The following is a 13,176-nucleotide window of genomic DNA, read 5'->3' on the forward strand; positions in this document are numbered from 1 at the left end:
ATGCGCTCCGATTCAGGAACCACAGCAAACACCGCTGCACCGGGCCGGGTTTCACGGCACTATGCCCTGGGCGTTTGTGCAGAGTGCCTCTCTTCTGCTGTACAGTAAGTTAACAAGGAATTGTCTGTAGCCTTGCTCGAAAGGTGAGCTTGCTCTGTTTTCTCTCCCTTCCTCTCCTCCATCTTGTCTTCCCCTGCAGGTCATCACTCTGGAGGGCTGGGTGGACATCATGTACTTTGTGATGGATGCACACTCCTTCTATAACTTCATCTACTTCATCCTCCTGATCATAGTATGTGGCCCTCAGCTCTACCATGACTCACATCCAGATGACATATAAAGGAAGGGCCAGGCCTCTGGTACCCAGCATACAGCTCCTGGTCTTGTGATATGATGCTGTGTTTTATGTGTGCTGTAGTTCAAGCTCTAACAGAGAAAATCTTTAATACCGAAGATGATTTTTTATTTAAAAAGGCCTTAACATGTAGTACAGTAATGTTGAAATAAACAGTTATTTCGGAAGAAAGATGCTAAAGTTGCTAAAGTATGTGTTAAGGGCAGTAAAAGAGTTTACTTTTCTGTGAAGGTTAACTATGAAGTAATGGGTGAAATACTGAGCACTCAGTCTCATTCTCTGTCTGAATGTACTGTACTATTGTTGATCTCTTCTGGGGCTGCTATGAGACACAGTCAAGAAGAAGTAGTGACAATACTGTTGCAAAGCTTCAATATTATGAGCTTTTGATTGCTTCATAAAGAGTAGTAACTGCATCATGTTGTGTTGCTGCAGACCTTTGAAGAACTGAGCTAAGCAATTCTTGTGCTGATACTATACATATAATCTATTTTCCTTGAAACCAAATATCCTCTCTCTTCCTCTCTTTCACATGCTCTCTTTTTCTCTTTCACTGTCTTTCTATCTCTCCAGGTGGGCTCCTTCTTCATGATCAACCTGTGTCTGGTTGTCATAGCCACGCAGTTCTCGGAGACGAAGCAACGTGAGAGTCAGTTGATGAAGGAGCAGAGAGTGCGCTTCATGTCCAATGCCAGCACGCTGGCCAGCTTCTCTGAGCCAGGCAGTTGCTACGACGAGCTCCTCAAATACCTGGTCTACATTGTGCGCAAGGGCGCCCGGCAGCTGGGTCACCTAATGCGTGCGGTCGCTCGCAGGGCGGGCCTCCGTGTTTGCGCTTCTCCCGACACGGAGACCACGAATGCCAAGAGGCGGCGGCAGAAGCTGCGCCAGGGCTCTGTGCACCACGTCGCACATCACCACCACCAACACCACCATTACCACCTCGGCAATGGGAGCGTCCGCACCGAGCCTGCCGTCCGAGAGACAGAGGCAAGCACGTGGAGCGCCAGCGTTAACCTCGCGGGTGCGGGCTCCGGACGCCTCACGCTGCCTGCGATTAGCCCTCTGCAGCCTTCTGTCTCCTCCCTCTCTGGGGTTCTGGGCCCCAGGGGTGCTGAGTCGGTCCACAGCGTGTGCCCTGCTACCTGCTACTTTGAGCCACTGCGTTGCGTGCCCACGCCGGGCCCCTCTGTGCTGCAGGCCTACAAGAGGAACTCGGTTCCTTTTGCGGCACCGGTGCATAAGAACTACCCAACCCTGCAGCCCTGCCTGCCCCTGGAGCGCCTCAGGCAGAGGGCCCTGGAGCCAGGAACAGCAAGCAGCGTGGCCAGTATGCTCACCAGCCTCAACATTCCCCCCAACCCCATCACCACCTCCCAGAGCCTGCTGGAGACACTAGGTCCTGCAGGTACATGAGCAGCCCAGTGATAGTGAAAGGTGGTTTTACAGTGGGACCTGTTTGAGTGTGTCTATGTACATGTGTTCCTTTCTTTATTATAGAGACTGTACCACAAGCTTCTTGAAAGCAAAATAGTGTTGTCGTCGTATTTGTTTATAACTTTGTTTCGGTGTCTTCAAGCACAAATTATTTCTAATTTTCAGGGAAGATGCCCTGCAGGAAGCTTTCCAACACCAACTGCAGTGGTGCAAACTTGGACCCTACTTTGACATTTGACCCCGAAACCTGCCCATATTGCACGAAGTCAGCAGGAAATGACTCAGAAGGCATCGAGACGAACGAGACTGCAGACTCAGATAGCGAGGGTGTGTATGAGTTCACTCAGGATGCCCACTACAGGGACAGCAGAGACCCCGAGCGGAAGAGCAAGTTTAAGCTCGGGGCTCGTGCGGCAAAGGTCGTGCATTTCTGGAGGCTGGTCTGTGACACCTTCCGCAAGATCGTGGACAGCAAGTACTTCGGCCGGGGTATCATGATCGCCATCCTCATCAACACACTCAGCATGGGCATCGAGCACCACGAGCAGGTGAGCGTTCGTCAGTACTTCCCTGCGACTCTGTGCGTGCCAGGTGCTGTGACACGTCTGCTGAAGATGCGTGACTCTGACCTCATACCGGTTAAGCTGGGTCAAATATAACTTCATACTACTTTGTCAGATCACTCCCCATTCTGCCGTGTGAGGAGATAACGCGGCGGGATGAGTGTGAAAGTGGGTTGAGCATGTTTCTTGTTCTGTGGCATCCTGCTTACAGGGTCTGTGTAAGACAGATAGCAGGAGCTTGTACATCTCTCACCTGCTTAATGGCCCGTAGCCTGACACATTGCCATGAGACGAATGGTCCTCCCTTACATGGGGAAAGAGGGATGATGGTGGACGTGTCAGTCCTTTCAATGTGGAATAACAGTCCAGGTGGCTGTAATGTACGGCCTATATTAAAAAGTTCAGACAACACAATAGCTCGCGTCTCAAAGTTCCTCCCAGGAATGTGATTCACTCTCCACTTGTCTGTGGCAGCAGCCCAGTAACTCATTCTGCCAGACTAGAGTGAAGCCATGCTCTCAATAATTCTACCCAGGTCACAGCGGCAGAAGACTTCAACATTTCAAAACAAGCCTGTTTTGTGTTGCTCGGCAGTCTATTTAAAGCTACTAAAAATATCAAAAATATCATCCGGCCTATATGAAGTTTGATAGCTAATTGTTAACAGGAATCCAGCTTTGTGTGTAGTCCTATCCTCACGCCATCAGCGGTTTTCTTTCTCCCTGCCCTCTGTGCAACTTTTCCAGAGGGTTGCGGAATTCCAGGCTTTTCACGCATCTCATGGTCATGTTGTTTACTGGAGGGGGAGTTCGTTTGAGCCACGCTGGCCGAGGAGCCTGAATGTGAAGGCTGATTTGATGAGAGGGGTGGCCGATACACATCTGAAAGCCATCGCACCGTGTTTACACAGTCCGCTCGCGTGCCTTGCAGTCTTCCAGATCCTTCAAGGGGCACGCACCGTGAGCCGTGCCTGTCTGCCGTGCACGCCCGCTCCCACTTGAAGCTCCTGCCCGGTCATGGGAGCCAAGTGGAGAGGAAAACAATCTGCCCCTTCGCCGAATATTGCCCTCCTGATGAATGATGTGTTCCACAGCTCCTCTGCTGTTATGAGCGCCACGTTTTTCTCTCGGGTCTGACGATTGTTCGTTCTTGGGCGAGGGAGCATTAATCATTCTCCCGTCTCGAGTAGATATATGAATCATATTTAACAAGCGCAGCTTGTGTAATCCCAGGAGTCACCTCATCAGGCCCGTGAACTTTTGAACGTTGCATGATAGTTGCCGGGGTTTCATAAGTGGACTGACGTGCGTGTGTGAGTGCTTCATTGCTGAGTGAGGGCGCTGGACCTGAAAGAAAGGCATTGTGAGCTCATACGCTTCATAGGCTCCGCTGAACTCCTGTGGCGCTGGTGGTAGCCCGAGGGGAGGTGGCGCATTCCCCTCCTGTGCGGGACTCGCCTCCGCCATCTCTCCTCTCCTGTTTCTCCCTGCAGACTCCTTGGGAATTCTGGCAGTGCGAGCCGCCTTTATCAAGCGGACCATCTGGAGGACGGGAGACGGGGCTAGGGGAGGAATTTGGATTTACAAGGTTACTTGGGTTCTTTGACCCAGTCGCTGAGCAAATAAAACGTGACGCCAACCTACCTAATTGCATCTATTCTCTTTTACTGTCCTGGAGGTTTTATTGCTTTTTCTCTTTTACTGCCCAGTGCCCTCTCATCACTGTTTGCCCCACTCTTTTTTCATAATTCACTTCTTTTGCTTTTTTGCTCTGCTCATTGCCAAGGTTTGGAATGTGGCCCGTACTCTCCTGTGGAGCATTTTTTCAACCTGCGTAAAGCAATTAATGTTCGGTGTGACCTTCCTGTCCGAGCTTTCCCGCCCAACCTTTGACATGCTGCATCGCTTCTCTGAGCCCAGCATAGAACAGGGAAACACTTTCCCTCAACCTTAATTTTTGGTCCATTTATGCTAATGCTGTTGGCTAAGTGATTGGAATTCATGTTGTCATGGTGTGTGGTGTTGTCCATTTAAAAAATGTTCACACATTAGAAGTCCCATTAAGCTTCAGTGCAGAGGAGGCCGAGGGAGGACGATATGAGATAGACTGGTGGGGAACAGAGAGAAACCGTCAGGGTTATTTAAGCTGCACAAGATGACCAATGCTCTTTTACTCCCAAACTGTGTTTCTTGGACAGTATGAGATCATGTGAAAGATCACTCTTTCCTGCAGGTGAAAGCTCTCAAACCCAACCACATTGCAACTGTTTGAAACTTGAGCAGATAATTCTGAGTTCTGGTTCTGTGTGTGTATTTGGTTTTTTTAATACCTGGCTACAGGCTGCATAGATCCTGAACCCTTCTCTAAACTACAGTTAATCCCCTTGGCTATTTTTCCTCTTATTTGATTACTTTGTGGTAAAAAGTAGTAGATAAGATGTTGTGGGATTGTGACTTGCTATGTCTCTGGAGTTGATGTTATCTGGGCACAAGTCCATGTGATTGCAAATAATATTTCAAAAAGTCCTTCAGATGTGGCTCTGTAGCAACTGTGTTGTATCAGAACTGTTTTTATTGAATGTGGTGGTGCTTTTCATGTGTCTGGAGAATAGTGGGAGATTACACTGCTCACTACCAGCCCAGCGGAATATCCTCACTGGTTTATACAGTGCGTAATGCATTAGGTCAACCCAGCTTCCTGAGGCATGTATCGTGTTTTCCAGAGGCGCAGTAAGATGCTTCTAGATGCACTTTTAAAACTATATCCACTCAGGCTTGCTAAACAGAAGCCTATATGGTAATGAACTGCTACGCTTTTTCCCAAACACAAATCAGTGTTATGGTGTTTATTAAAGACTAGATGACTAATTCTAATAATACTACAAATAAAACTACTACTCCTCCTCCTACTATTGATGTAAATGATAATAACACATTTGTTTTGATTGACTTGAATGAGATATGGACACAGCACAACATAGTAGAGAACCTCCTGAAAAACACTCCAGGTATGACACTGGTCAGGTAGCGACATGGACAGACATGGACTGTTCAACCCCTGTAACTGTGTTCAGATTGTCCCTCTGCAGGCTTCCATAGTTTTCACAGCTGGGTGGTGGGTTGGGTGGTGGCCGTGGGGGGTGACAACGAAGCCTTTACATAATGTCTATTTATAAGCATAGATTTTCTAATCACATTTATTCTGAACAATTTTATATTCATTGGCATAATTAATTTGATTACAGGTTCTCAAATAGTTAAATCATCTTTCAAAGCATAGCGTATTAAAAACAAACAAAATCTTCTTCAAATCCCCATGTAATAGCAGGCTACTGGCAGGTTATTTTCATTCCTAGAACAGTGCTTTGCATAGGAGGATATGTGTGTACTTGTTCTGGCCAACAGCAGTTCCTGATACAACACCACCGCCGTGCTGCTAGCCGGGAAGGGTGTGGCTGCTCTGAACAGACCTGATCCCTGTCGGTTGTCCCTGCCTTCAGGTTTAACACCTTTCCCTTTTATAGTCTCCTGATGGAATTTCTGTCCCACTGCCAAAACTGTGGCACCTGATCTCAGGCTCCTTGCTACTGTTTTTGATTGAACATTCTTTTGACATCGTTGTTTTGACATGATTGCTCTGCCTGTACCGGGCCAGCGCTCAGGCCGCACTGTACGCCTGCGTTCTTCTCCGGTCCTCCTCGCTGCCCTGCTGGACAGGAGCCGGCTCGTTCGCTCCGCCCCCGCTGCCGCCGGGGTTATTGTTGCTACGGCGGCTCTGGGTGACGGTATCATCTGGTTTGCATCAAGCACCTTCCTGCTGGCAGCTAGAGCCTGACACTGCCCAGGGCGGAGTGTGGCGAGGCAGACTATTGCTGGATCCGAAGGCTCTTGGCCTCTAATCCTTGGATCAGGTGCTGAGAGTGTGATAAAAAAAAAAAAGAAAGGTCCATAAGCGCGTGGCATAAGCTGCTTGCCTGCAGCCCTGCGAGCAGAGGCCATTCTAGGGCTTCAGCTGTCAGGATTGGTCCCAGCTCGAGCTCCCTCCTGTATGTGCTGACTCTTCACTTCACTTCCTCTTTTGGCCAGGGGCGGTTATGAGCACGAACACAGTGTGATCATTTGAGCTGTAATCATTTCCGCTGAATTTATATGTAGAAAGATTTTACTTATCTGTCCAACTTCAAGGTCCAAATGAACATCTTTAATGTGGTTAAATCAGTTTTTTTTTCCTGTAATGACAAAGACTCGTCATCGTCTCTGTGTGCTTGGCAGCGAGTAACTAGCACCTCATCATGTACCGGGGGATGTCTGTGTTCATGCTTTCTTCTTGCTTATTTTCCCACTGCGTTCTCCCACGTGGGCACTTTGCTGTCAGGTTCACTGAACATCAGTCAAACCTGAGTGAGCCACTGCTGTACAACACACTGTCATATCCCAGTTATGTAGCTCAGTGCTATACATGTTGGCGTAATAATGTGACCATTGAGTGTGAAGTTTCAGATTCAGGAGAACACTGAAAGAGGACAGCGAAGCACTCTCGTTAGACAGTCCTCACTTTGTAGTAGATGGGGCTGCATAGTTAGGGGTCTCCACAGAATTTGGCTGTATGATAGAGAGAGGCTAAGGTCTTCAGGCATGAGAGCTCTCCACATATCTGGAAACCCTTGGAATTGGCTGCTGGGTCCCATCCGCCCTGGACTTAACTAAAAAAAATCCACATCACGACAGAACAGATAAAGGCTCAGTTGAGATGGAGTAGTGTTATATTAAAGCCTGTAAAAACTACAACTTCTGTCTGTCTGTTTATCTGTCTGTCTGTCGGTCGATTGGTTAGTCTGTCTGTGCTGAGCAAATGTGCCCTCTTTGAAAAGCACTGTACATTTTAATTGGTCTTATCCTGGAGTAAAAGAAAGGAATCTGAAATATAAATGGAAATAGAAATAGGAACAGAAATAATCTTATGAAGAAGAACAAAACTATCCCTGCATAATTCGCTGCAGTTATTGCCCTTGGCTTTTCTGTTCCTGGAAAAGGCTTCCCTGCAGGTTTGAGTGTTTTATGTGCTGTTTTCTTCTCACAAGTGGTCTTGATTTGAATGGAGGAGCTGCGTCCGTGTTGGGACCCAGCACACACTCTCCTGCTGCGTACACAGAGCGCAACCCTGTGCTGCTCGGACCTGAGGTGCCGCCACCTCCCCCAATCCTGTGAAAAGCCACAGGAGCCAAAAACGTGATGCAGTCCATGAGTTCTGGGACAGCCATCATTTAAATACCTTCATATTAAAGCCAATTAAAGCCAGTGTTCTGCACTGTAAGCTCAGCATCAGTGTTTTGTATTGGAGTACACAGCCAAAGCAGCTTTTAAAAAAAACGAATCACTGATCAGTTTCTCCCAACTACACATTTAGCTCCACAGTTCATCATAATGCACCTAGGCCTTAATTAGATTAAGACAAACTCAATTGACCCCCAGGATTTTATTTTTCATTTCATGCACAATATGTAATTATATTTGTCTCTCGGTACATTGCAGAAACAGTCATCAGGGGAAACTATTGGTTTTTTTTGTCATTTAAATGCTACATTATAGCACAATTATATTAAAGTTACATCTAGGAATTATTAGTTTGCTTCTAAAATCACAGCTAATGTTAATAAGTAAATCATTGCCTGCCTGGGAATGTTGTTTTGTTTTCAGGTGTTTAAGAGTCTGTTCATTAGGGCATCAGACCATCATGTTTGAGGAATGTCTGTGTTGGGTCTCATTATAACAACCGTAAAAATAGAAAGCAATGTTGGAACATGCCCATATGCCCACTCGCCTTGTAAAAAAACTCGCTCTGCCTACCACACCATCACCACCAGCAGTGATACTAGTGCATTTTCTCCGCCATTGATCAGGAAGGACGAGAGTTGTGTGCTGCTTGCTTTTTGCAGCACATAGTCATCGGAGTTATTTTTCTGCTATGCTTTGCTGAAGAGTAAACACCGAGGGAGGCTGGGTAAATGCTGTGGCGATGTGTTTAAGCTGATTCACTGCTGTTATTAATCCTACAATCACTATGTGCAATATTCATTTATCACGGTCCACATCTTAACGTCCGCAAGCCTTGAAGCTGTATGGGGCCACTTGTGCCTTCTTGCCCATTTTTAATGATCAAATGTGAAACTTTACTTGAAAAAACGATAAAATGGAACATGGGACATGGAAAAATGATCAAACGCGATCACTCAGGCCATTGAAGTACGATCAAATATGATTTCAGCATTCTGGAAACGAACAGTCTCTCTCATGGGCACATGGTCAGAGCTTGGCACACGTTCACTGGCTGTTAGTGTATGTATTTTAGACAAGTAATCAAGGCTGACCCGGATTCACTGTTACATTAGGGTAATAGCCTGGACAGAGCAGCTAAAAGTAGTCCAGCTATCATTAACAGACAGTCCCAGATACTCAGCAACTCTCTATCTCCCTTGCTCTCTCTCTCTCTCTCTCTCTCTCTATCTATCTATCTATCTATCTATCTATCTATCTATCTATCTATCTATCTATCTATCTATCATGTAAGAAATGATGGACTGTGAGTGATTTGCTTATAGATCTTCTTCCATTTCTGCCCAGTGCTGTATTTAGTTTCCATTTCTAGTTTGGCACCATGTTTACACTGCAGTGTTTGGTTGTGTTTCACAGTGCAGATATGATGTAACCCATTACAGATACAAGAAATTTCCTGACCTAATTAGCTGATGTAAATAAGTGCTCAGGCTTGGTTGTAACTGATGCTTTCTACTCTGTCATATCTTTTTTTTATTTATTTATTTGTTTGTTTATTGCTAAGAAACTCAATACTAATTGAAATTAACTTTTTCTAGGATAATATTTACACTTTGCACATAGCAGTAAACTTGAATGAAACATTTGAAATAAGGCATTACCATCTCAGACAGTTTAGCATGAATTGTTCTTCTCTCTTTATGGTTGTTATAAAGAAGGCATGTGTGTATTGGGATTTTTTCTTTCTCTAATTGTCTCTTTTTGGCTTCCTGTTCCTGTGCCTCTGTTCCTGTGGCACCCACATGGTAGCCGGAGGAGCTCACCAATGCCCTGGAGATCAGCAACATCGTTTTCACCAGCCTGTTCGCCCTGGAGATGCTCCTCAAGCTCCTTGTGTATGGCCCGTTTGGCTACATCAAAAACCCCTACAACATTTTTGACGGCATCATCGTGGTAATCAGGTATTGGGTTGCAGTCAATTCCGTCAGAGTTTAGAAATATTCTGTCAGCGTCATCAAGGGGATGTCGTTTTTTCCTGTGTTCATCAGCGTTGTTTGAACGCACTCTGGCACCTACTTCACATCAGTGCCAGTGTGACAAATTGCAGCCATTTCTGTGTAATGTGACATCTGGTAGCTGTTCAGTGAGATGACTGTCAGCTGTCAGGATGGCAAGTTCAGTTTAATATTTGTCTGCTTATCACAGTTTTCACAGTTGAATTTGCTTTATATATGCAAAGGCATCTGAAATTTCAGGTGTTTTGAGATGTTACTGTTTAACTGTTTAATAAGACCATTTATGAAGAGCATGATAATGTAGTACATGCACATTGGCAACTTTTACACTGTGTGTTTGTGTGTGCATTCATGCATGTGTGTTTTTGTGTGCGTGCGTGTGTGTGTGTGTGTGTGTGTGTGTTTGTGTGAGCGTGCATTTGTGCGTGTTTGTGTGTGTGTGCGTGCATATGTGTGTGTGTGTCCCACAGTGTTTGGGAGATTGTTGGTCAGCAAGGTGGGGGTCTATCCGTGCTGAGGACCTTTCGACTCATGCGTGTGCTGAAGCTGGTGCGCTTCATGCCTGCTCTGCAGAGGCAGCTGGTGGTCCTGATGAAGACTATGGACAACGTAGCCACCTTCTGCATGCTGCTCATGCTCTTCATCTTCATCTTCAGGTCAGAATGGACAAGGAGCAGGCCACTCGTTTACGAAACCTTGCTCGAAAACAGTAATAATGGCAGTATTAATGAATCAGTCCGCACCACACACCAGGCCATTGGCTGTACCTCACTCTGAGCACTGAATGATTCTGGACCAGGCTAATGTTTGTAACATGCTGAAATCCTTCCCTGTGTTTGAAACAGTATTTTGGGCATGCACCTGTTTGGTTGTAAGTTCGGCTCTGAGAGAGATGGTGACACGATGCCTGACCGCAAGAATTTCGACTCTTTGCTTTGGGCCATTGTCACGGTGTTTCAGGTGAGTCTGCAATGGGCCCTTGCCACTTTCAGAATGTCATTTCAAAGCAGCTTTGTTGTAGAAACCAAAATTTGCTCTAGGGTTTTTCTTGGTCTTGTGTTTGGCAATGGCATAACATGGACCTCTCTGACCCATATTAGATCCTCACCCAGGAGGACTGGAATAAAGTGCTGTATAATGGCATGGCCTCCACGTCACCTGTGGCTGCCCTCTACTTCATTGCCCTTATGACCTTTGGGAACTACGTCCTGTTCAACTTGCTAGTGGCCATCTTGGTGGAGGGCTTCCAGACTGAGGTAGGGCAAAGCCTCGGCATTGGTTCCCCATGTGATCACCCTCTCCTCCCTACTTTTTTAACTTTATTGTTGTCTCTCCATCTTCTTTCAGTCCTCCAAGCTCCGCCCTTTTTTTTTTTTTTTTTTTATCCGTGCTGCCTTTCCCATTCTTCCCATTCCTGTCTGACAGATCCTACGCCAAGTGTGTGCCCCCCACCCCCCCCAGCTATTCTCTATTGCTTTCTTCATCTCTCCTCTTTCTTTTTGTCTAACGGTGTTCGTTTTTCAGCAGGCAGTGGTGAGCTCCATGTTCTTTGTCGAGTGTGGCGGCGCCTGCTACCGTCCGTCCAGCTCTGTGTGCTGCTCACCTTTCAGTGCTTGTCTTGCACCCTTCCCTCAGTTTCCCTTTTGTTTTTCTTTTCCGTGCTCTTATGCAACAACTTATCGCCCAGCACATAGCAACCATTCCCCCGTGACAGGCAGACAGACACAAAGAAAACAGGGCAAGAGAAAGGATAGCCCCTGAATAAATCACAGGTTTATGAGGGCTATATCTACGGATCTCTTTGAGTGGAGGGGGTTGCCTTTGAAAAGAGACGCAGAGCGGCTTCTGCGCTGTTTTAATTGAACACCATCTCTCTCGCCGCAAGCTGTAAAAACATAAAGGCTTTGATCTGCTCTCTTTGGAGAGACAACAATAAAGGGCACATTTTTAACATTTAGCATTACGGTGGAAATGGAACTGCGTGGAGGAAAAATCTGTCAAGTAATTTTTCAGCTATTCTCAAGAGCACTTCTTGAAATATTCTGGTGGTATGAATTACTAAAGCCACGTGCACATGCAGAGATTCTTGGCTACAGTAAAAGTTATTCATCACGACCCAGACATTGATCACATTTCTGAAATTACTGCTGCTAACCACTTTAACATATGCTGCTCACGTTATGCTATCTGGGCCCAAGAAATTTAATTTAGTCAACCCCTTTCTCTAACTAGGGCCTCTCACTGACCTCTTCATCACATAGCAGATTCTGAAGATAACAAAAAATTTGATTGGCAGGTTCTTCATTATTTCCTAGGGCAATTAACAAATGCATAAATGTTTTGCTGAGGCAAAACGGGTAAGAAAGCCAGTTACAACATGAAGCATTTGTTATTTTCCAATCTAATGACTGTGACATTGAACTTCCTTGCGCAAACAAAGTTAAATGCCCAGATAAATAAGGCAGCTAGTGTGTTTGGAGAAAGCTATGCAGTGGCTGTAGCAGAAACCATCTCCACTTTATAAGGTGAACTTGCTTGGTAGCTTTTCACATGCTTGTCTGCCAGATTGAAATAGCTTTCACATTGCATAATAGCAGTTAAAAGGAAATTATGTTAGCTACTCCAAAGTCTTCAAAAATAAATGGTCTATTGTAAATAACAAAAGATAGCCCTCAATTAGCTGGCCAGCATTTTTCTTGGCCTAGCTAAATATGTAAATTCAGAAGTGCGTAGGTTTGGATGCTATTGTGCCAACAGGCTTTGAGCTTTAGCCTCACATGTAGTCTGCTCTTTCCCCCCAGTGCATCCTAAAGCTGTTTGCTTAATTTTTTAACCCACATCCTTTCCTTCAGACACGGAGTTTATTTTTAGTTGGCCGAACTTTACTGTGCGTCAGGGTTGCTAGGGAAACTATCAGATGAATGAGGTATGTTAAGCAGAGAGATGCAGGGCTTGGATGAACGCCTTAGCAGTAGTATATTGCAAATCCCTCCACACAATAACATCCCTGCAAATAGCTGATCTCACTCACACTAGCCTGTAATATCAATTTGTTGACTCCTTCAGCAATCGAATGGGAGTGCTATATTGGCTGTAATTGGTTAACTATCGCAGGGAACTGGTCAGCTGCCCCTCTAGCATGTGTAAATCTTTTCTTGTTGTGCTTTCTGGTCACACTGTCAAAGTAGCATTTTCTGCCAACCTCTTTATAACTCGGAAGATAATGTTCATTTAAAACAATTTGAGAGTCTATCCTCATTAAGATCTTTCACCACTGCAATCAAGTTCATTGGCTCTATCAAACAGATTTGCTAACGTTCAATGTGCATTAACCTCTAACTACTCTAGAGGCAATTCTTTTCTTTTATTACATAGAAGCTGTCACTTAATGCCACATGCATTTTCCAGTAAAGGTAAATCTATTTGGTATGCAGTAGAAGAGACTCTCAAACTCCACGTCCATCTCATCTCCACCAAAACACATGACAGTAATGTTTACATCACTCCAAAGTGTTACACGACAAAGGAACATC

At 45.5% G+C, this 13,176-nt stretch overlaps 1 protein-coding gene across 13 annotated transcripts in view; it reads left to right on the forward strand.

Moving 5' to 3' along the window:
• The window catches only part of cacna1g (calcium channel, voltage-dependent, T type, alpha 1G subunit), a 152,602-nt gene that overhangs the window by 84,178 nt on the left and 55,248 nt on the right, over positions 1-13,176 (forward strand). For all 13 annotated transcript variants that reach the window (XR_004776808.1, XM_027019414.2, XM_027019419.2 and 10 more), the window contains exons 8-14: positions 200-292; positions 929-1,763; positions 1,958-2,340; positions 9,438-9,589; positions 10,114-10,299; positions 10,489-10,603; positions 10,744-10,899. Coding sequence is in view for 12 of the 13 variants with exons in the window: in XM_027019414.2 (XP_026875215.2) it covers positions 200-292; positions 929-1,763; positions 1,958-2,340; positions 9,438-9,589; positions 10,114-10,299; positions 10,489-10,603; positions 10,744-10,899 (1,920 nt within the window). In the remaining variant the exon portion in view is untranslated. The remainder of the gene's footprint in view (positions 1-199; positions 293-928; positions 1,764-1,957; positions 2,341-9,437; positions 9,590-10,113; positions 10,300-10,488; positions 10,604-10,743; positions 10,900-13,176) is intronic.

The sequence above is a fragment of the Electrophorus electricus genome, chromosome 14 (assembly GCF_013358815.1).
Source record: "Electrophorus electricus isolate fEleEle1 chromosome 14, fEleEle1.pri, whole genome shotgun sequence".
Taxonomy (NCBI): domain Eukaryota; kingdom Metazoa; phylum Chordata; class Actinopteri; order Gymnotiformes; family Gymnotidae; genus Electrophorus; species Electrophorus electricus.